General features: G+C 40.3%; 1 protein-coding gene across 2 annotated transcripts in view; it reads right to left on the bottom strand.

The window, feature by feature from the left end:
• The window catches only part of LRP6 (LDL receptor related protein 6), a 130,257-nt gene that overhangs the window by 2,166 nt on the left and 107,671 nt on the right, over nucleotides 1–20,420 (bottom strand). For both annotated transcript variants that reach the window (XM_068401150.1, XM_068401151.1), the window contains 10 exons: nucleotides 17,790–17,992; nucleotides 15,765–15,976; nucleotides 15,382–15,572; nucleotides 10,743–10,952; nucleotides 9,275–9,400; nucleotides 7,694–7,930; nucleotides 5,874–5,984; nucleotides 3,784–4,014; nucleotides 2,329–2,465; nucleotides 1,027–1,124 (listed from right to left, as the gene is read on the bottom strand). In XM_068401150.1, coding sequence (XP_068257251.1) covers nucleotides 1,027–1,124; nucleotides 2,329–2,465; nucleotides 3,784–4,014; nucleotides 5,874–5,984; nucleotides 7,694–7,930; nucleotides 9,275–9,400; nucleotides 10,743–10,952; nucleotides 15,382–15,572; nucleotides 15,765–15,976; nucleotides 17,790–17,992 — 1,756 coding nt within the window. The remainder of the gene's footprint in view (nucleotides 1–1,026; nucleotides 1,125–2,328; nucleotides 2,466–3,783; nucleotides 4,015–5,873; nucleotides 5,985–7,693; nucleotides 7,931–9,274; nucleotides 9,401–10,742; nucleotides 10,953–15,381; nucleotides 15,573–15,764; nucleotides 15,977–17,789; nucleotides 17,993–20,420) is intronic.

Genomic DNA, 20,420 nt, shown 5'->3' with positions numbered 1-20,420 from the left:
TATAATAATAAAAGTCACATCAGCTAACTAGTGATCAGCATGACTCATGCTGGTGCCAAAATTTGGGTTTCTTTCATTACAAGATTATTCATAATTTTAAAAGATTTTTCATATGGCTGGAAGGGACCATTATAAACATCTGGTCTGACCTTCTGCACAACAGAGGCCGTATTTTCTGCTAATGGAGAAGAGATGTGTTTTCAGCCCCAGAGACCTCATTATCCAAAAGCCCCCAAAGGCTCTGTGTTAGGGAGGCATTTCTTTCAATAGACAAATACAGCACTCTCTTCTCATTGACCAGATCTACTAGTGATTTGGGAGTGCAGCCTTTACACCCTTGGGTAGTAGGTCTCTCTTTCTTTATTTTTGGTAACTAGTTATAAAATGATAATGAGCTCTAGCATCTTATAGGGAAGGTGAGAAAGATACACTCAAGTAAACAGAGATAAAGCTTGCATGACCATAACTATTAGTCAGAGAAAATAAGGAAAAGGTTAGTAACCTTTTTCAGATATTAACCCTTAATATGTCAAATTAGAAATTCTGTGCTTTATCTAGGCCATAATATTAATGTTATTTCTGACCTACTAGCGTTAATATTGCCAACTTTCCTCCGCATGGTGTTTGCCTATCATTTCTGGTACTTACATAACAAATTATTTATGACAGAAGTCTAAAACAAGGCAGGGTTCATTCCAGGGTAAGTATTTTTGGCTCAGTTATCATGGTACCAGGTTTCTTTTGGCATTTAGCTAATTTTGTGATGAGTGTTATCATTCCCCCTAAAGCACTATACCCGAGAGGTGTACTACTAACCCGCTTACTGTACAATTTACCTCAAACAGTGCTGCTCTTACACGCACACTTCAGTGACACGATACATGTGAACCCATTTAAGCACCTGTTTTAGTGCTTGCAGAATTAAGGCCTTTGATTGCAATTCTTATGGAGCAGAGGCTGTCTTTATTCTGCATTTTCTGCACTAACTGCTTTGATCCTGATGGAAGCTATTGTAGTAATAATTACCTGTAGGATCTATGAGTGGATGGGCTGTTTGAAGAATAACCGAATTCCATGGTATAATGTGAACGTTCAGTAGCTGGTGATGGTGGTGGGTTCAAAATCTAAGCAAAAAAAGAAAAAAGCCACAGTTAAAATAAAAAGAACAAAAAAACCCCAAAAACATATGAAGGAGACTCAAGAAAACATCAGTTTATAAATTTTCTTTTTAGTACCATTTAATAGGAACCTTAAATTAAGAACTGCATGCATAGCCCCTCCCAACAAACAGGACTTTTCTTCTGATTATTCCCCAGTTCTTTAACAGACACTGGAAATGCTGCTTTTTACCATTCTCATAGAAGCTATTACTAAGCTCTTCTCAAAAAAAGCTGACTGCTGTTGCTATTTTGACATACCCAGTGCTGAAAAGTAAAGTTGAAGCTAGTTGTTCAATACTAGATTGCCCCTAGGGATACCACTGCCCTAGGCAAACTGGCAGATGTCTTGCTCCTGCTAACTGTAGTTCCCAAGTATTATGCTGTTTATAATACTTGCAGCGTGCTGTCCAAGGCAAACATTTCTTCCCTATACAGGCATGCTCTTACTGCACAAACAGTATTTTGATTAGTTTAAAGATATAACATGATGGGTTGATTCTCAGAACTGAAAACAGACAGTTGAAGATTTCAGCCTGCACTGACCGAGCATGTAACACTTTTAACACTTGACAGTGGGTTGGTGGACTTCATATAAAAATAGCTAAAACAACAATCACTGATGCTAGAACCAAAGAGACAGGGAGCCCTCTAGGGCTGGTACCAACTGCTCTACAGCATCTAGCGCAGCACACTACTCATTTGTGACTAGAGGAATGCTATGGAGTTGCAAGACACTTGTTTATTTATTTGTCATTTGCAAGACACAAGACACAAAACTTAATTTTAATTCCTTGAAAGACCTATACAGAATCAACCATAGTCTTACCTCCAGAGGCACGTGACAGACTATAATGAAAGGAGATCGCTCTGCCACAGCTGCTCAACGTTTGTAGGAATTTTTTCATCTCCCCTGACATTCAATCTAACATCTTTTTCTAGCACTGAACCCTCTCACAACTTTTTAAAATTAATAGAAAATTCCTATACTGTTTTCAATGAAGACAATCTCCTCTCCCTTCCCTTTCAAAATCACTTACTCCATATTTAAACAAGTTTATTAGGCTAGAAATCTAAAACAAAACATTCATCTGTCAATTAATTATCCTCAGAAAGACACTGGCACTTCCCTGAAAGCTATTAAAGGTCTATGAATAACAGAATGACTTACTGGAGGGAAGTAAGTGCCTTTGGTACTTGAAGAACTACTGGAAGAGGCTCCCGTGACATGGGCCCTGTCATAGGGTGGCCCGCTGCTCCCTCCCATAATGCTGAGGGAGCTGATCACAGATTTACCTCGAGACATCCCTAAAGAAGAACAAAGATGTATGCTAATATTCAATTATTTGAAGGAAACAGAGAAAAGAAAGCTTAAAAAAATAATCTAGAGAATAACAGCCATGTAAGCACAACTCCTAAAACCAAAATTAATCTTCTTGGTATTAAGAGCAAATTCAGTTCTCGTTGATGGACAACTGGAATGAAGCGTGTCAGGGGATAAACATGTTGGTGTTACGTGTCAGCTACTCAACTGCAGGACTGGGCACTGGGCTAGAGCTGTATGAAGAGAAACAGATTTCTTTCACTTGAATGGCCGGAAGACTTGAGAGAACAGGCATTCAGGCACTATTTCCATGCCTCAGAATAAAACATGAAACTGACTCCGACCACCTCAACTGAGCAACTGAAATTTGTGCAAGAGAAGAGAGGGTATGTGTTCTTTCATTTCCACACCGTTAAGTGAACTTTTGCTACTGGACTGAAGCACGCTGGCAGAGAGTCCAAGCAAGAAACGGAGAGGTATGCCACTGTGCTCGAAATAATGGTTAACGTTCTGCTCAAAGACTCTCTTTATGAAAGCAGTTTATTACAGAAAGCAAAGAAATTTGGTGCAGGATTTTAACCCTGTAACAGCCTCTATGTTCTGACTGGAACCCGCTGGATCCAAAGCCACAAGTTACAGTACGTATTTAATCAATATATACAGAAGCAATGAATATAAGTGAAGTGCAACATTGTGGTTGTCTTATTTTTTAAGCAGCAGTAGCATCATGCATTTGGATTGGTGTTGGAAACTTCACCATCAAACAAAATAAGCTGAGACCACAGTTATTGCTGGTCTTTACAGACTCTCAGAATCACAGAACGTTAGGGATTGGAAGGGACCTCGAAAGATCATCTAGTCCAATCTTTACAAGAAGTTTCACAAGCATACAAACCCAGTCTACAAATCGAACAAGAATAATTACATAATGTGTAAAGTCCCATGAATGTAACTCTGTGCAACTTTATGCAACTTTACACTGTACTGTCATGACACCTTGTTGATGCTATAATAGTCTAAAAAGAGGCTTCTTTAGTAGCAAAGGAAGAGAACTCCCACGGTATGTGTATCTGTTTGAGCTTATGGTTCTGCTAAGTATCTAAATGTTCGTGAATAGCATAGGTAAAATAGCAGTTCATTATTATAAAGAAGGATGGTGACGAGCCTTGACAGTCCTGGCTTCCAACAGCTTCCAAGAATGATGCATCTGGAACGGACATCTCCTGTGCCTACATGCACAGTATCCTCAGCTACAGCTATGTGGTGCCAAAGAGCAGGACAAGGATCACACCATTTACTCACCAGGAAGAGACCCTGACAAAGAGCTTGGGTGAGGCACATAACCAAGAGGTACAGAGGCTGGTCCGTGCACCACGTAATCATTGGTCATTGTTTCCCCATCTCCCTTCATGCGTGGGCACAGCACCCTCTGGCAAATGAAGTACATTGCTCCAACCACAAAAACTGTAAGGATCACACCAATGATGGAGCCTATTGTGTTGTTAGGCTGTGGCGCAGGCTCCTCTGTTGTGTCTAAAAGGAAAAAAGGAAAAAAGGAAAATTAGACCGTGTAAGTTAATCCAACAGCTTCACATACCAACATTAGTTTTCCTAACATCTTTCCACACAGGAAAAATAAAAGCCTCCTCTTCTGTAGGCAGACAACAGCTTTCAAATTAATATACGTGAGGAAAAAATAGGCACTGGGACAGGTCTGTTTAAAGATTCAGAGTGTCCATAAGGGCTACCTGTGCTCAAGATGACCTCCACACACGCAGAAAGGTTTTGGAATCACAAATGACAGGAAATGAACAGTACATGCATGTGCAGGGGGTTGATGAACCAGGTCCTGATCTTGCTTCATGCTGACATGCAGGGCTATCCTTTGAACTTGATGAACAAGACCTGCAGCCATGACTCCGGATGGCACTACGCTGGGGACTCCAGTTACGCTGGTTCTTGTCATTAAAGACAATGACAATTACTTTCATGTTGCACCTCATCACATCAGCACGTAGATTATCACTGAAGGTAACAGATTTGCACTCCCTTTTCTCTACTATGTAACATCCACTTACGCTGAACAGTAGAGGTGGTGCACCAGTGAAGAATTTGGGGTTTGCTGCTATTTATTAAACTACCTAACCTACTCCACATCTGACCCACACTGATGGTTACAGATATATAGCTGAGCATCAGCTTTAGAGGTGACATCCTTATGAGGAATCTGTATCTGAAATGATTATTTCACAGTCAAAATGAGTGGTTTTCCCTACAATACCAATTTTAAGCAATGACATTTCTGAGAATAACTGACAACCCCCTGCCTGTGCTTCATGAATTTGACAAGAAAAGCAGACTTTAAAGTATTTTCCTGTTCTAGTCAGTGTTTTACATCTTAGCCATTACTGAAAGTCTTTTCCTCAACACATTTTCTTCTCCCTGAACACCAAACCCACACTTCAACCAGCTTGTCACAGTCTAGAGAGATAAGTAAATAGACTTCTGATCATACTGGAGGAGGGACAGTGACAACTGCAGTCTTACTCTGGGTGGGCTAATTTTCCATCCTCAGTTACAAAACCAGAAAATATATGAACTATAATAAAGATAACTGTACGTGTCTGTGATAATGTCACTAATAACTTGGTAGCATGACAGAACATCTCCTATTACTCCTTCTTAAGATCAAGGGTCCAACTCTGGCTTTGCATTTTCAAGTTACGTGTGTGTCAACAATGATATACGGATCTCTAACACAAGAAGAGATGTCCCTATTTACAATTTCTTTTAAAGCACCAACAGTGAAAATGAACTTTCAAGTTGGAATTTTAAAGGCAGTGAATTTCTTGCAGAGCCCTGGAGATTTCAAGGTAGCAGATCACATGTTACAAATCATAAATCAAGCTCAGAATTACATCTTTTCAAGATTCAAAGGAAATTTTAGAAGGTTTATTCTGTAAACAGAGTGCTCCTCTGATTCTAAAAGCACCTGCTATTAATTCTCTGGATGAGAAAACCATGAAGCAGAGCAATTTTATATAAAAGCCTCATGCTGCTAGAAAGATTTTTTAACACTGTACCACCTCAGCATACTAACAGGCTATAGTAAAACAAACCTTTTATTTCTTTCAAAAGTTTAAAAAGGTAAGCAGAACAATTACTAGCCTGCTCTGCCTCAGGGACTACTCGTTCAGAATACTAGTTATTTTTGTTATTCCTATTCCACTACATTTTGCATTAATTGCATGACAGCAGTTATGAACAGGAGCATCCATTTTGGGAATAATTAATTCAGTCTGGTTGGCAGAATAAAATCTAACTCATAGAGAAGGCAAGAAACAAATTTTGGATACTGCAATCAAGTCTCTAGTCTCAGGTTTTACACTTACAGCATCCTTGCTCATCTGAGCTGTCACTGCAGTCCAGGTTGTGATCACATTTCTTGCTTTTCCCAATGCACTGCCCGCTAGCACAGCGGAACTGATCGGTTAAACAGAGCACTGGAAAGAGAACCCCCCACACATACCAAGAGTCAGTATCAAAGACTTCTACTCTTTAAAATGATTCAGAAAACAAGACACTGAAGCATACAATCAGAAGTATCTTGGGTGAGCTTGGCCTGCTGCTAGCTTCATTTCTTGAAGTAGCCAGTGGCACAAAAAATCCTTCATGCCAACCATGCAGAAAAAGTGATTCAGTGTTCTGTTAAGGATATTGCACAGTGGGTACCTCATCCTTACTGCCTATGTACAATAAGAACACTACAAGATAAAGTTACCTTGACTAAAATAGCTCAGAAGCAGAAGGCCACTGAGAACACGGGCACTTATCCCAGGACATGGTTATTGCAAAATTACTACAAGAATCCCCAACTCTAAGCATTCACTGTAATATAAGAAAGAAGAATTAAATTATTAAAAATAAATTTGCCAAACCATGATGATAAAATTGTTTAAGATAGATAAATGTGGTTTCTCAATGCCCTTGTGCTCTTCCTGTAAACCAGAAAACTCCTTGATCATGGGACAATATATTTCACTTGACATTATGTTTTTAAACTGAAATGAAAGACAGAAGATAAAACTGGAGCTTTGCCAGCACACTCAAAAAATAAACTACCACTTTGGGAAAAGAAGGTGCTGCAGGCAAGGTGCTGGCTGCTGCTGTTTACACATATTTTTGCCTCCTGTTTCTCATAAATCCAGAAATTCTTTCTGACTTCAGTTGAATTAAGAAGTTAAACTAAAGGCTTTTCTGATCTGTAATCAGTTTGAATACTCTGAATAACAGGGCCACTTTGAAGGTGATAAACAGCCCCTGGTCTGATATCTCCAGTCACTGGATGGCAACTGGGAAACTAACTTACACTTAATGTATTTTCAGGTGTCAGCATCTCATCTGGCTAACAGTCATTTTTCATCACACAGGAATTTCTGCATCGGTCTGTATGTTTTTGTTTGAGCTGGAGCATATCTTTTGGAAAGAAACTCAGCCTCGATTCAAAGACCCTTAGACAGTCTCTTCAAAGAAGGAAAATGTACTGAAAGGACACAGAGAAGAGGCATCCTTTCAAGCTTACAAGTTGCCCCTACAACTCCTCACTGCTTGCGTAGTGGGGAAAGAGCAAGTTTGCTCACGTTTCACATTGTATAGTGGTGGGGTAGTTCAGATTCCACCAGCATAACCTGTCCTTTGCAAAATTAAAGAACCTAATTCTCATTCTATTGGCAGTAGCACTTCCCTCTTTTGCTGTGCTTTATAGGAAGAAGAGGTCTCCATAAATCTCGCCTGTCTCTCACTCCCACTTACTCACAAAAGCTTAACTTCATTTTGTTCAAATGTTATAAAATAAATAATCCTAAGACCTTTACTCGGTACAAGGTACACAAAAAACCATCACAAGGTTTGCTCCACTTTGTAATTCACTCCCAGTTACCAGGCTTTTAGAGGTTAAAGACATACCACCTTTTTAATAGTACTTTTCACAAACAGAGCTTAAATCACTGTGCAGGAAATCAGTGTTATTTCTGTCTCACAGGTGGAGAAACAAAAGTACGGAGTTGTGAAATAATTTCCCATTCAACAGATCAGTTTAGAAACTAGCAGAACTTCGTATCCTTCCAAATCCTACTCAGTAATAACTTTGGTATCTATCACAGTGTCCCCATGACAGCTTTATTTTCATCACACTCCGAAAGATCCTCTGTACCTTCACAGTTCTTCTCATCTGAGTTGTCCTGGCAATTTGCTTCTCCATTGCACCGGAGGGCACCTTCTATGCACTGACCACTTTCACACTGGAACTGGGTGTCTGAGCACACAGGGCAGTTCTTTTCATCACTATGGTCTTCACATTCAGTGAAACCATCACAGCGCCAGGCCACTGGAATGCAGTCAATCTCACCTGTGAAACAGGTGAACTGCTGAGGAGAGCATGTTGGTGGTTCTTCAAAAATCAAGCAAACAAACAAAAATTAAAAATCCAGGTGAACAAACAGTAGATCAAGACAGGTAAGGACATGAAGATCTCAGCTGATCATAAGATAACTTCCACCCCTGCTGCCTGTGCAGTCATTTGTGCAGATCTTGAGCCCCATGTGACTGATGTAGGCTCACATCGATGGAGGCTCGTTAGACAAAGAACAAGAGGAACAGAGAAACGTGCACACTCAAAACACAATTATCTTCTTCCCTTCTGACTTCAGCTCTTACACTCTTCTCTTAGTAGGTCTTCAGAAGTCTTCATTTAAAGTCAACATACTTTTCTACTCCCCCTTTCCTGCAACACCACTGTATACACAACCGATGGCTCATTTTCTTTTTAATGTTTGACAGTCACTGTATAAAAGATGTTAAAAGGACATAACGCGCTGCAGATGGATGCACTGTGACTCAATGTCTAGTTATGTGCCCTCAACAGCTCTGTTCAGTCAAAATTCTTTTAAAACGACAAAAACTGCTCCATCTAGTCAAGTCCCACTATCTCAACACAGCTGTTAACTGTTATTTAACATTTACTACAGTAACTGTTAATCTTATGGAGTAAATAAGTGTGGATTTTTCTCTTTTTATTTAATCCCCCTTTCCTCCCCCCTGTTTTGTCCTGGTATTAAACATGCTCTGAGAAAATATCTGGATTATGTTAGCTCTTGTTCCATTGTGAGACCACACGTCGCCTTGATGGCGAGAAGATTGCATAATAAATCCATTCAGTACGGTGGCACGAAGAGACCCAAGCACCAAAGTGCCTCTCCTCTCCCCCATTTCAACCCCACCCTTGGAGACACCAGGGCGTAGGCTACAGTTGCCGTATCACTACAGAGGAGGCAGCTCGCCCTTCTGGGACTGCAGTTCAGAAAGACATGCACAGGGCGTGTTTGAGAAGGACAGCAGAGAAGAATAAAATGGCACAGACATTGTGCAATATGCCAGAACATAAGAATCTACCACTATTTGAAAAAGGAGAACATATATAGTGATAGAAAAAAAGTAATAAAACTCATACAATTAAAAAATCAAGTTGAAATAATTCAGTGGTCTCAAGTAGAAAGGGTGAACAGAAATCCTTATTCAACAGTCAACTAGTGAATTTTTCCTCCTCTCTTACTCCTCAATGCTTGCAGATTTAGCTAGGGGGGAGGCAAAGAGGCAAGTGTGTAAAAGCGTGTAACAGCACCTGGTGCACTGTCACGTTCTTTCCGCTCAGAAGCCACCCTAGAGATGGAGACACTCCCCCAGCCCCAACCCAGAAGCTGAGAGCTCAGTGACACAGATAATGGGAAGGACTTACCTCCGCAGGACAGCTCATCCTGCAGCAGAACAAGGTGGACTGGGCAAGAGCAGCGTGTGGTGCCATCGCCCTTCACAATGCAAATGTGCGAGCAGCCACCATTATCTTGAGAACAAGGATGTTGTCCTGTGATTTTAAAAATAGAAAAGACAGGTACTGACAAGACATCCCCACCTCTTTTTTCGACCTTTCAGTGATTTCTTTGGGCACACAGGACTCCCTTCATTACTTCCTTCCCCCTGGGGAGAGCACTACTAAAAACAACTCTGAAAAAGTTGTATTTTGTTGTGTGCATTTTTTTCCCTTTACACACATCAATAATTTCCCTTTAGACACATCGATCATTGTCCATGATCTGAAACATTGTGAGAATCATGCCATGGAGTCTACTAAAACAGTAAACAGTACTCAAAGCATTTTGCTTCCTGTGCAAGGTCGAATTAGTTCTGCAGCAAAAATAGTAGCATTAGTAATACAAAAAGATGCCTTGGATTCCATACTTGATTTTCTCTACCAAAGATCATTAAAAAGGTAAACTTTTCTAATTTATGTATTCTGAAGCTTCCATACTGTCTCCGAAACTCAAATTAACATGCTCTAGATAAATATGTCTCTTCATTTTAATGTTTAATAAGGACAACATACTTCTCTTGGAACTCCTGACAGATTTACTGAGATTAATAGCAAACAAAACTACTAGTAGTCTGCACTGGTGCTTTAATTAAACATCCCCAGACATTTTTCTACATATTTCTCCAAGGCATGCACCACAGCTTATTAACCAGGCCTATTTCCTCCAGGATGACAGCAGCTCCACTGCTTTAACCATCCAGCTCCCATTGTTTCAAGCGCATGTGTGCGGGGAAAGGCTATATCCTTGTAAACAGAAAACTTTTAAAAGTGCAGCCATGTTCAACACAAATTGTTATTTAATACACACTTCCTTTGTGCAAGGCAACGTTGCTCTTCCGTCGTTTACTTTCAATATGAATTGACACCAACAAAAACTGTTCACTTTGCCTTCAAGGCAGGCAGTCCATTGGAACATTTACTGCTAGTAAAAGGTCCTGAGAGCTGTCTTTGTCTAGATGGAGTAAACACCTAATAGTAACTCACTAGTGTGTTGCAGCCATAATCGTCCACTAGGAAAAACAGGACCTTTCCACTGTGCCTATAGACACTCAAATGCCAGGTGCCTGTATGGGACTACCAATAAAGTTGTCATCAGCAACAAAACATGACACTGGGTTTGTGATAGATTTCCAGTCCACTGCCAACTGCCTGAAGAAAACAAACTTAATTGCACCCTGGCGATGTACAGACACAAAACAATAGCAACTTCTGCCCCCCTCAGATCTGCACTGATGTCGATCAGTGACAAGGCAAAACAGGCTCATCTCTCTGTGGCCACTCCTTGCCTCCAGCCCCACAAGCACTGTTTGCACTTGCAAACAGGGATTGCACTTACTATATTCCTGAATGTTGAGCTCTTTCACAGCATGGATGTCACTGAGTTGTGCAATACGAGCTTGGACCTTTGTACGTCCTTCTCGACCAGTCATATCAATCTTTTCAATCATCTGCTGTTGCCTGTCAATCCAATACAGCCAGTTTTCAAATACAGTTAGTCCCACAGGCTGCAAGATATTAGAGTCTTCCAAAACAATCCGGTTAGCACCTACAGAAGGGAAAGAGTGGTTTAGCTCAACTAGAATCAACTGAAATACTATCACAAACATTTTTCATGCTACTGACACGACTATTTTCCACTAATTTTACATTACCACATAATCCTACTATAAAAACACAAGCAATCCTGGGTCCTCTGATGCAAGACTGATGCATTTTGCAGACAGATGATAAAATATTTTTTCTACTTTCATCAAGACGACAGTTTTTGTGCTTCAAATATATTTACTGTATTTAAGAAACACCTGGAGTTGGGGACTCTGCTCTTACGAGCCTATCCAGTCTTTTATCAATAGGATAGGAATTGGTAATTCTTTTCATTCTTCTATCCCTTTTTTGGAGAGATTAACTGCTTTGTCTTGGCATACAACAGGGAATAAGACAACGGATTATTAGCTTGAGTTAACTAATACAGGATAAAATCCAAGTGAAGACAAGGTAGTTAGTACTTTTCACGTGAATTATGAGATTAAGGTAAACACCTGACTTGTAACTTTCTCATATTCTTTCGTTTCAACTACATTACCTTCACTAAGGTTTTCATGCTAAATTGGGAACGATCCTTTCTTCCTAGCAAAAACTTACTTTCCTCAGTTCCTTTAGCAATCATCGGTAGCAGCCAAGACACTTTAGCCTTACACCTCTGAACAGTATTTGTTGGCTTTTATGCTAGATTACCTGGCATTAAATATAGTCAAGAGCAACTGCCACACTTCATGGTTAACATGCCACATAAACAGAAGACAGACAGCAGCTGTTTCAAAGGTATCATTAAAGACTGTCCAAAGATGGTGAAGACTTCATAACTCATACACAGAAGGAAAATATGTTACTCAAAACCTCAGAGCTGAAGAGTGAGGTTTAATCCATGCTTTGGTTATTTTACATGATATGACATGGTCATTAACACTCAAATATTCAGTGAGGTTTATCAGATTCTGAGCATAAAATTACTCATAAGGAAGCTGCTTCAATTTTGAAATGCTGAAACAATATCACACAGTCTCAAATTAGGCCACAGCTTGAAAATTTACATATAAATCTTGGTATTTCAGATATCTGGGCTCACTGCTAAGCTTATTTTTCACTTTTACTATAGCAGACAATAGCTTTGCGTATGTTCATCCACAAAACAATTTCCAATAAGTTTTTATATTTTGTCCTGTAAAAATATACTAGTACAACTGAATATCACAGAAAAATTTTACCATGTCTCTACCGAACCCACACAAGATAATGCTATGGGACAAAAGACATATATTTTATGATTTTACAATTTGATCAAGTTCTATCCCTCTGCTTTGTTTTGTAGCAAGAATGTTTATTGGCTTGTTGAGAATTAATCAACAGTATGTCAGTGATAATGACTTATAAACAAATTCAGCTATGAAAAGTGTATTTATCTCCTTTTTACTAAATGCATACAGAGTTCAGTAGTTAAGTAACCTTCCAAACATTTAGCAAGTGGTAACATCTAAAGCAGAACACGGAAATTCAAATATTAAAGCTCAGCTAGACTGGGCTCTCGCCCACCACTTTGGAACAACCCCAGCAATGATCTGATTAAGAAAAGATGTTGATGGATTCTGAAGGAGGCTATACCCAGACTGATGTAGGAATTAATAGACTGAGTGATATAAGTCAACTAAATAACTGCAGCCATCTATTAACGCCCATGAACATGACTCATTGTATAGGGAAAAGGTAAAAAACAGCAACCTGCATCTCAAGGAGAAGAAAAGCTAAACTGGGAATAGGGGAAAATGCAAAGATGATAGGAAGGAATATAGTTAAAACTAAGACCTTGACCTACCCAGATGGAGTCTGTACATGCCCTGCTCTGCCATGCCCATGTCAATCAGTGTGGCATTTTGAAGTACGCTCCTAAAGCTCTGAAGCTTGAAATTTTCACTCCCTTAATGTCCTTATCTTTCTTCTTAATATTTGTGATTAAGTGCAACTGACTATTTCTGACTAAACCGAGACACTGAAATCTCTCCTTCCATAAACAAACAATAAAATCCAAAGCTGGCTCATCAGGGTGCTAGTCCTCTTTATTGGGAATGTCAGATGAAAGGGAGATGTCATTAAGAGGAGCTTTGTCTCCTGGCATCATCATTCTCTTTTCAGCAATAACTTTTACAAAAATACTTAAAAACAAACACACACACACAAAAATCAGGACATACCCATAGGTCATTCTATTTCCAAATAAAAATTACTTAATTCCAGAATCATTATAGACGTTTCCAAATCACACTAATTATTCTGGAATAGAAGAACTAATTTCCAAATAGTTTCCATGGTAGGGAGCTAATTCCAGTCATCTTTTCACAAACAACCCCTTAATCATGTGAAGAATCTGGTTAGCTTCAACAGGATCTCTCATTTGGACAGCATAACCGAGTCCTAACTGCATGCCTAAAGGACAGGGAGGAAGAGGAGGACTGCATCACATAAAAGGCACTCTAGCTCTCCTTCTCTTTATGAGTACTGGCATCTACAGAGTTGACAGAGCAAGAGACTCTGCATGTTTTTAAGAAGCTAACATGCAGAAAAATTACTCTGCCAGTCAAAAGAGCCTATTAATCAGCATTCCTAAGCACAGGAATGCACCTCAGCAGTTAGCCATTTATAGTGGTGATTATAGCAATCTTTGTCATGCAAATACCAAAAAGCAAGAGAGGTTTTGGAATGATTTTTCTTCAAGTTCTTCAAAAACATGATGAGCTTTCACCACACAACACTGGTGATCCAACAGCCCCATCTATTTTAAAAAAACGGAGAATCATTAAAACCAGACTAGATTAGAATTTAGACCCATCTCCTCCTCTGGTGTCCTAATTCCTGGCAAATAACAGACATAAAGACAGAAACAAAGCACATATGATGTTCCATGGCTGCCCATTACTTTACTCATGCAGACCTTGGATCCAGGATAGCCTAGAACATACCAGGATACACCATACCACTTTTTTTTCCTAAAAAAACAATTCACTAACTCAGCTTATGTCCTATGCTTTAAAATAGTAAACAGTCAGGATATTGCAGTTCATTAGTGATCCTCAATCTTCCAGTGACACACCACGTTAATCACTGAAAAAATTACTATCTTGCTGAGCCTCAATTCTAATCATCTAGAAAACCTGAAATGTTTTCCAAAACAAAAGCTTATTCTAGCAGCTTAATAAAAGGCTGAAAATCGCACTGGTGTCAGTGGGATTACATGCTGCTACTTTGAATGAAGGTATCATGTCATCAGTGAAAGACATTACTACAGACTACCACACTCGTTAAATTTTCAAACTCGCTCACAGATTGTAAAGCGTGTCCTTATTTCCTTATGTGTGTACTTCTGGTAGCAGAATGACACTCAGCTGAAGTACAAGGACATGCACTATTCAAACCAGGGGTGGACTTACTGCAGAGGAAGGAGAAATTCTGCCACTGCCCTCCACTAGCAGCAGAGTGAGGGAGGCATATAGCCCATCACCTAACAGACATGGGTATGCATGTGCTCAGAACGTCCTGGTACTCCCATCAGCAACATCCCGCCCACCTCATATCACAACAAATTACTACCAAAGCCACAGGAGACAGCTGAGCTGATCCAGCAGCTTGCTGGATCAGGCTAGTAAATAAGAAACATCTCAGTCTCTCTCAATCTTACTGCATGATTTTGTGTCTTCTCTTGCCCCATTTCTGCTTGCTTGCTGGACTCTTGCTGAACCAATTCAGCTTTCCAAACCAACAGAACACTGTCCTCTATTTCTCTTTTCCTGTATATTGTTGTTAGGTTATTCTTTTGCTTATGTGGTTAAGTGAGCTGAATCAACTCATAGAGGAGGTCAGACAAGCAGCATAACCAACATTAGGGAGCAGGCAAGAGAATTCCATAGCTGGAAGAGGGAGGTTTTTGCCTTTTGAGAAAAGAGAGATGTTAGATCTGCTCTATCCTTCTCACATCATTTCACCCGAAATGACAGGCACATAAGTGACCTGCACACCTGCTGCTTTAACTCTGCAGGAAAGATTTTTTCCACTAACGGGAAACTTTACTCTGATTGACAGACTACTGCACCAAAACCAATGCCTTGAAAAACAACCCTCTCCCTCCGCTTTCCAAAACTGCTGCAATTTATTTGTGAACTGACTTTGGGAAACCACACGAAGGCCTTGCAGTGAGAAACTGAAGTAAATAGCATGTGTAGCAATTAATAATGCAAATCATAGATATAGGCATGAGAGTGTAAAGGCACGCTGCATGAATCATGCACGTTCCCTGGCTGGGAATTTCGGGAGCGATTAGAATCACAGTACAGACTGTTTATAGTAGGAAGGAAAAGAAGACACCTTTCTCTGCATTCCCCCACACCCACACCACACAAATGAATCACTGAATTAAAGTGCTACTCTACCTGAAAGGTCACTGCTTTCAATTCTCCGCAGGTCTGAATCAGCCCAGAACAACTTGCCTAGCTGGCTGTCAATAGCTAAGGCTATGGGCTTGCTCAAACCACTGAAAAAAAGGACCTCTCGTTCAGTTCCATCCAATGCTGCTCTCTCAATTTTAGGAGACCTTTCCTGCAGGTTGGTGAAATACATGTATCTGGAATAGGAATGGTTAGAGGAAAAAAGTTTATTTGATCTTTCCACATTTTTGCTGTATGACCAAGACATCTTAACAAATGTCAAAGGTATTTTTATTCTGACAAACAGAAACCAACCAGCAGCAAGAAAACAAACTGATTCTCAAGACCTTCAGCCTGAATTTCCCCACATCACTATTTCAGCTACATACCCTTTCTCTGGATTCACCACAATGGCCCTGGGCCTATCTTGGTCTCCTTTGAGCACCACTCCCATTGGTCTCCCATCCAGGCGTGTCACATTGATCACATTAGTTGCTTCGCAGGTCCAGTAGATATAGCGGCTGTAGATGTCAATGCTCAGGTCATAAGGCTGCATATCTAGGTTCTGATTGGGAACTGGACTTGTCACAACAGTGAGGCTCTACAAGGGAAAGAAAAACAACCCACAGAAAAACATTTAATCTGATCCAACGTGAGCAATTCTATTTGCTATGGATGCACCACATCAAACTACTGCTCAGCAAAGGGGGGCAGCCAAAATACTATAATAAAGTAAGGAGACACGGAGGTTCAGTTGCCCCACCAACACCTTTAATCAGATATAGACACTTAGTCCTGATGGTTTGTTGTAATGGCAATCACATAAGTTGGCTGCAGCTCACAAGACTTAGTAAGTTTGACCAATAAGTCCAAATTGTCTCTATGTTGAAGACTCAGCGTCAGCTTCCACGTTTCCTCTGCTTTCTTGACAACTCTAAGTACAGTTTGGATAGACCCAAACCCAGCACATTTAGCACTCTACAACAGAAACACTTCGCCACGAATTGCCAAAGCTGCAGCTGAATGGATAAAAACTCGGGCAAAGTGAGGCCAGACAGCACTTGAAATTCTTGCCTCATTCTCCTCCACCATTGCTCCCATCACACTTGGGAGACATAAGGATGAATAATCAATGGGAAGGCAACTCTGACAACACACAGAAAGCATATCAGCTAGCGTAAGACAGTGGCTTTAGAGCATTTCCAGGTAACACCTTTCTGCTTCAAAGTTCTTGCCTTCTACTGGTCCAGACTGCTAGAGTTTACATGCCTTTCTGGTTTTTTAACTTATTATTTTTTAGAAAGAAACTGCATAGTCTCCCTATAGTGAAAGGTGAACCTAACCGACATCTTTCATGAACTTTTCAAAAATCTGAAGAGGATTGATAACTCACAAAACATGGCCTTACATAATCTTTTTGGAAAACTTCATGCTTTTGAGGTGAGCAGCTTTTACTCTCTCACCCCTAAATTAAACTTCACCTGAAAATTTGCCTTTCTTGTCACTTCTATGAAAGGGTGTGCCTACAGTCTTGCATTTGTTTATTCTGCTGGAGCTGGCAAAAACCTGGTGCCTTTGACTAGTTTTGGGTGTTAAATTATTTAGATATTACAAAGGGCATTTCAGCAGGATCCAACTACCACCACACCCACCACCAGAAACCACACTCTCTTTCAAATTAAACTGAATATAGCACCTCTGTGTTGTTCATCTTCGTCTCCCATTCCTCCCTCATTCAAAAATATCAGGAAGAAAAAAATCTATTTTAAAATGTGAAAGGAGTCATTGCTCACAATTAACCTCACTAAACCTGTATCACCTTTTGCCTTCTATCCTACTCTACTTTTCCTGTATTCCCCAGTCAAACACGTTTTCCCAAGCCTGCTACATCTCTTACAGGTCACTAGTTTCAGCTTTCTCGCTCAGTGCCTCTGTAGTTGACAACAGCTCTTCCTATCCACTACCAGAACCTGTGAGGCTTCAGGCACAGCCGTGTGCTCACAAAGTCCCACCCTCTTCACGTCAGAGTCAATGCCCCTGCACCCTGCTCATTTGCAGCTCTTCCTCCTCTCTCACACACTCTGTTTCTCCCAAGAGCCTCCCCTTCCATGTTTCACTTCTCTCAGATAGGGGTTTCCGACAGTCCACAGCCAAAAGACAGTGTTGAGCAAATAACGCATTGTGAACAACAGTATTTTTAAGTTGGCCTTTGTTTTCCACGTTTTGTTTCTTGCTGCACCTCCCAGATTACCACCTGAGGACTCCAGGAATTCCAGATGCCACTTGTTTTACCAAGTGACAGCTAGTAATCTACAGGAAGTCCGTGTATCTAAATTATTCACGTACAATCATTCATTGTTGTGTGTAGGGTATGCCTCCCTCATCTTTTAGTAATTCCATCACCTGCAGCATACCTGGCTGCCGTCTTCCTGTGCCTTCCGTATGATGTTCTGCCGAGAATCAATCCAGTACAGCTGCTTATCCAGGGGGTCATAATCGATGGCTCGAACATTCCTGAGACTATGGATAGGGAGTATGATATCTGGACTCTGCTGCTCATCTATCACCATGCGATTAATTGCATTCTTCTGACTGAACAACAGAAAGGTTGTAGGAGCTTGATGGGTTAAAAAAAAAAAAAGGGTGAAGGAGTCACACATAACAATAATGTTGGATATTTGTATGTTCAATAATGACAACTACTATATAAATCCAGAGAGTACCTATTATTTCATCCCCCTTCTCCCTCTTTCTTTGCCCCCTTGCTCCCACCCCCTAAAACATCACCACACAAAAAAACCAACCCCTGGTCAGTTTGGAAAGCCTTTCAAATGACCTCTTTTTACTATAAATGTCTGAACATTGATGTGACAGGCAAAGATAATTTTGTAAGCTGCAGGCCTAATGAATGTGAAGACTTCTGTCAAAATCACCTCAAAGAGGAACGGTCAGCCATGCCTCTCAAGGAACTGTCAGTTTTCTTTCTAAAGGGGTCCCAGGGAAATGCAGCTCCACTATTTTGAAGTTGAATCTTTTGCTAGGTACTCTTCTACTTGCAGAGGAAGCTGAGCAAAAGCCAGCACTGATTCCTTATTTAGAGGTCCTAGGGAAGAGAGACTGCCATTATAGTGGTTCGGTCCTGTTCCCACAAATCCTCTTTCTGACTGCACCAGAATGGAACAACCACTACTTTACAGGAAAACCTCTCAGGTGTGTGCAAGGCTGTGTTTTTGGAGAAAAGCCTATTCACTGTTCTCAAATTTATATATCTTTCTTATTTCTAGGTGCTCATTTCGGAATGCTAACTTGCAATCAGAAAAAAAAATCTGATGCTCTTCTCCAGCTTTCCAGATGCCCAGCAAAAATTTCCTGGACAAATTATTTTTTTCTTATAAATACCATAAAACATCAGAAAATAAGACTTCCCCACCCCATATAGCTGTAGTTTACCAGCTGTATCTTACAGTAAGTGCACAAGGCATTTAATACATCATTAAAAAGAAATTATCCCTGTATTACATAACTGGGTCAGAAATCAGAGGAGGTAATTAAAGCATTTTCCCTTTTCACAGCATTCTTTTCAATAATAGTCAACCTGAAGCCACTGCCGTGCAAGACAGCACAAGAGCCAGCAGCCAGAAATGCAGCTTGAAGCCTCCCTATAGTTCGCACAAACAATTCTCTATAGCACAAGTCTGGAGCGATTAGCAGTGGGACGCTGCACTCATTCAATCCAGCCTGTAAAACAGGTAAGATAGCACCTTGGAAAGGGGAAGTAGCAAAAGTCTTCCAGACAGCATCATCACCTTGCTTTGTTATTTTAGGCATACGCTTTGAACATTTATTCTGGCTGCTGGAAAAAAAAAAAAGAGGCGGGGGGAGTTTCCTTGGTAACTAACACTCAGTCCTAATATCCTATAACAATCAGGCCTAATTGCAAGGTTTTTTTGCTTTCTGGAAAACCTGTATTTCCCCTCCAAGCGTTTCTCCAATAATTTAAGTTGCCTTCTACTTAGCTCTAAACTGTAGAAGAAAGCACAAAAAAAAAGCAAAGCAAAGTTTATATGAATGTGTACAGCAAAATAACAGATTCAGAAAACATCAGAATTCTTACCAAGCAGTTAAGAGTAATGGAAAGGGAAAAAAGCTTAAGATAAAACACTGCAGGTAAACATACCATCATAAGCACCTAAAATTCTTTCCACTTTTCCCCAAAGACACCCTCTCACTGTCTAAGATTGCCTGGCTTCCAACTTTGAATTGACAGCTCATTATAAAAAGCAACAACAGAATTTCCCCCCTTGAGTCCCCACATCTCTGAAACAGTACCAATTTCAGAAATCCCTTCCCTGTTTTCATCATTCTCCCTCCCAATAGTCACATATTTTAACTATATTTTTGGCAGGCAAATGGAGTGCAACGAGCACATCCCCTGTGTAACACTGCCTCAAACTTCATGACACATGGTAGGTCTGATGAGATACCAGATCTCATCAGAGCAGTGTGTCCTTCCCGTAATTAAAAGAATCTATGCACGCATAAGCAGGGTGATCCAGAAGGGAGGAACTGGCCTCTAGACAGGGCCTGGATTAATAATAATGCTCAGGAGTACATAAGCAAGTAAAACAGGCAAGAGAAAGTTAAAACGATTCACGCTCCAATTTCTGTGGCCAAGAGTAAAATTAAATTATATGCGGAGAAGCTTAAGTCTCCAATTACCTACAAATGAGAAGATGGAAAGTTCCCAGGTTTGAACACAGCAGAAGGAAAATGCCTAATACTTCATGAACAGCCCTGAACTGTACTGCGGGGAAATAGTTGTATTTGCTCACAACATATTTCCTGTATTTTTCTCCTTCCTTTGTAACCAAGAGCATTTTCAAAAGAAAACATGACCTTTGATCATTTTGCTACTCATTCTCCACTGGAAGTCAAACTCTTCACAGTCATCACTGGAGAGGTGCCAGTCATGCTTCTAACTCGCAGGAAGGTGTGAGAGTGTTAGAGTACAAAAATCCAGTTGTCATGCAAGTGCCCCTTGTAAT

This window comes from Nyctibius grandis, chromosome 5 (assembly GCF_013368605.1).
Source record: "Nyctibius grandis isolate bNycGra1 chromosome 5, bNycGra1.pri, whole genome shotgun sequence".
NCBI classification, from domain to species: Eukaryota; Metazoa; Chordata; class Aves; order Nyctibiiformes; family Nyctibiidae; genus Nyctibius; species Nyctibius grandis.
Note: the sequence above shows the minus strand (reverse complement) of the source record. Positions and strands in the feature narration are given on the sequence as shown.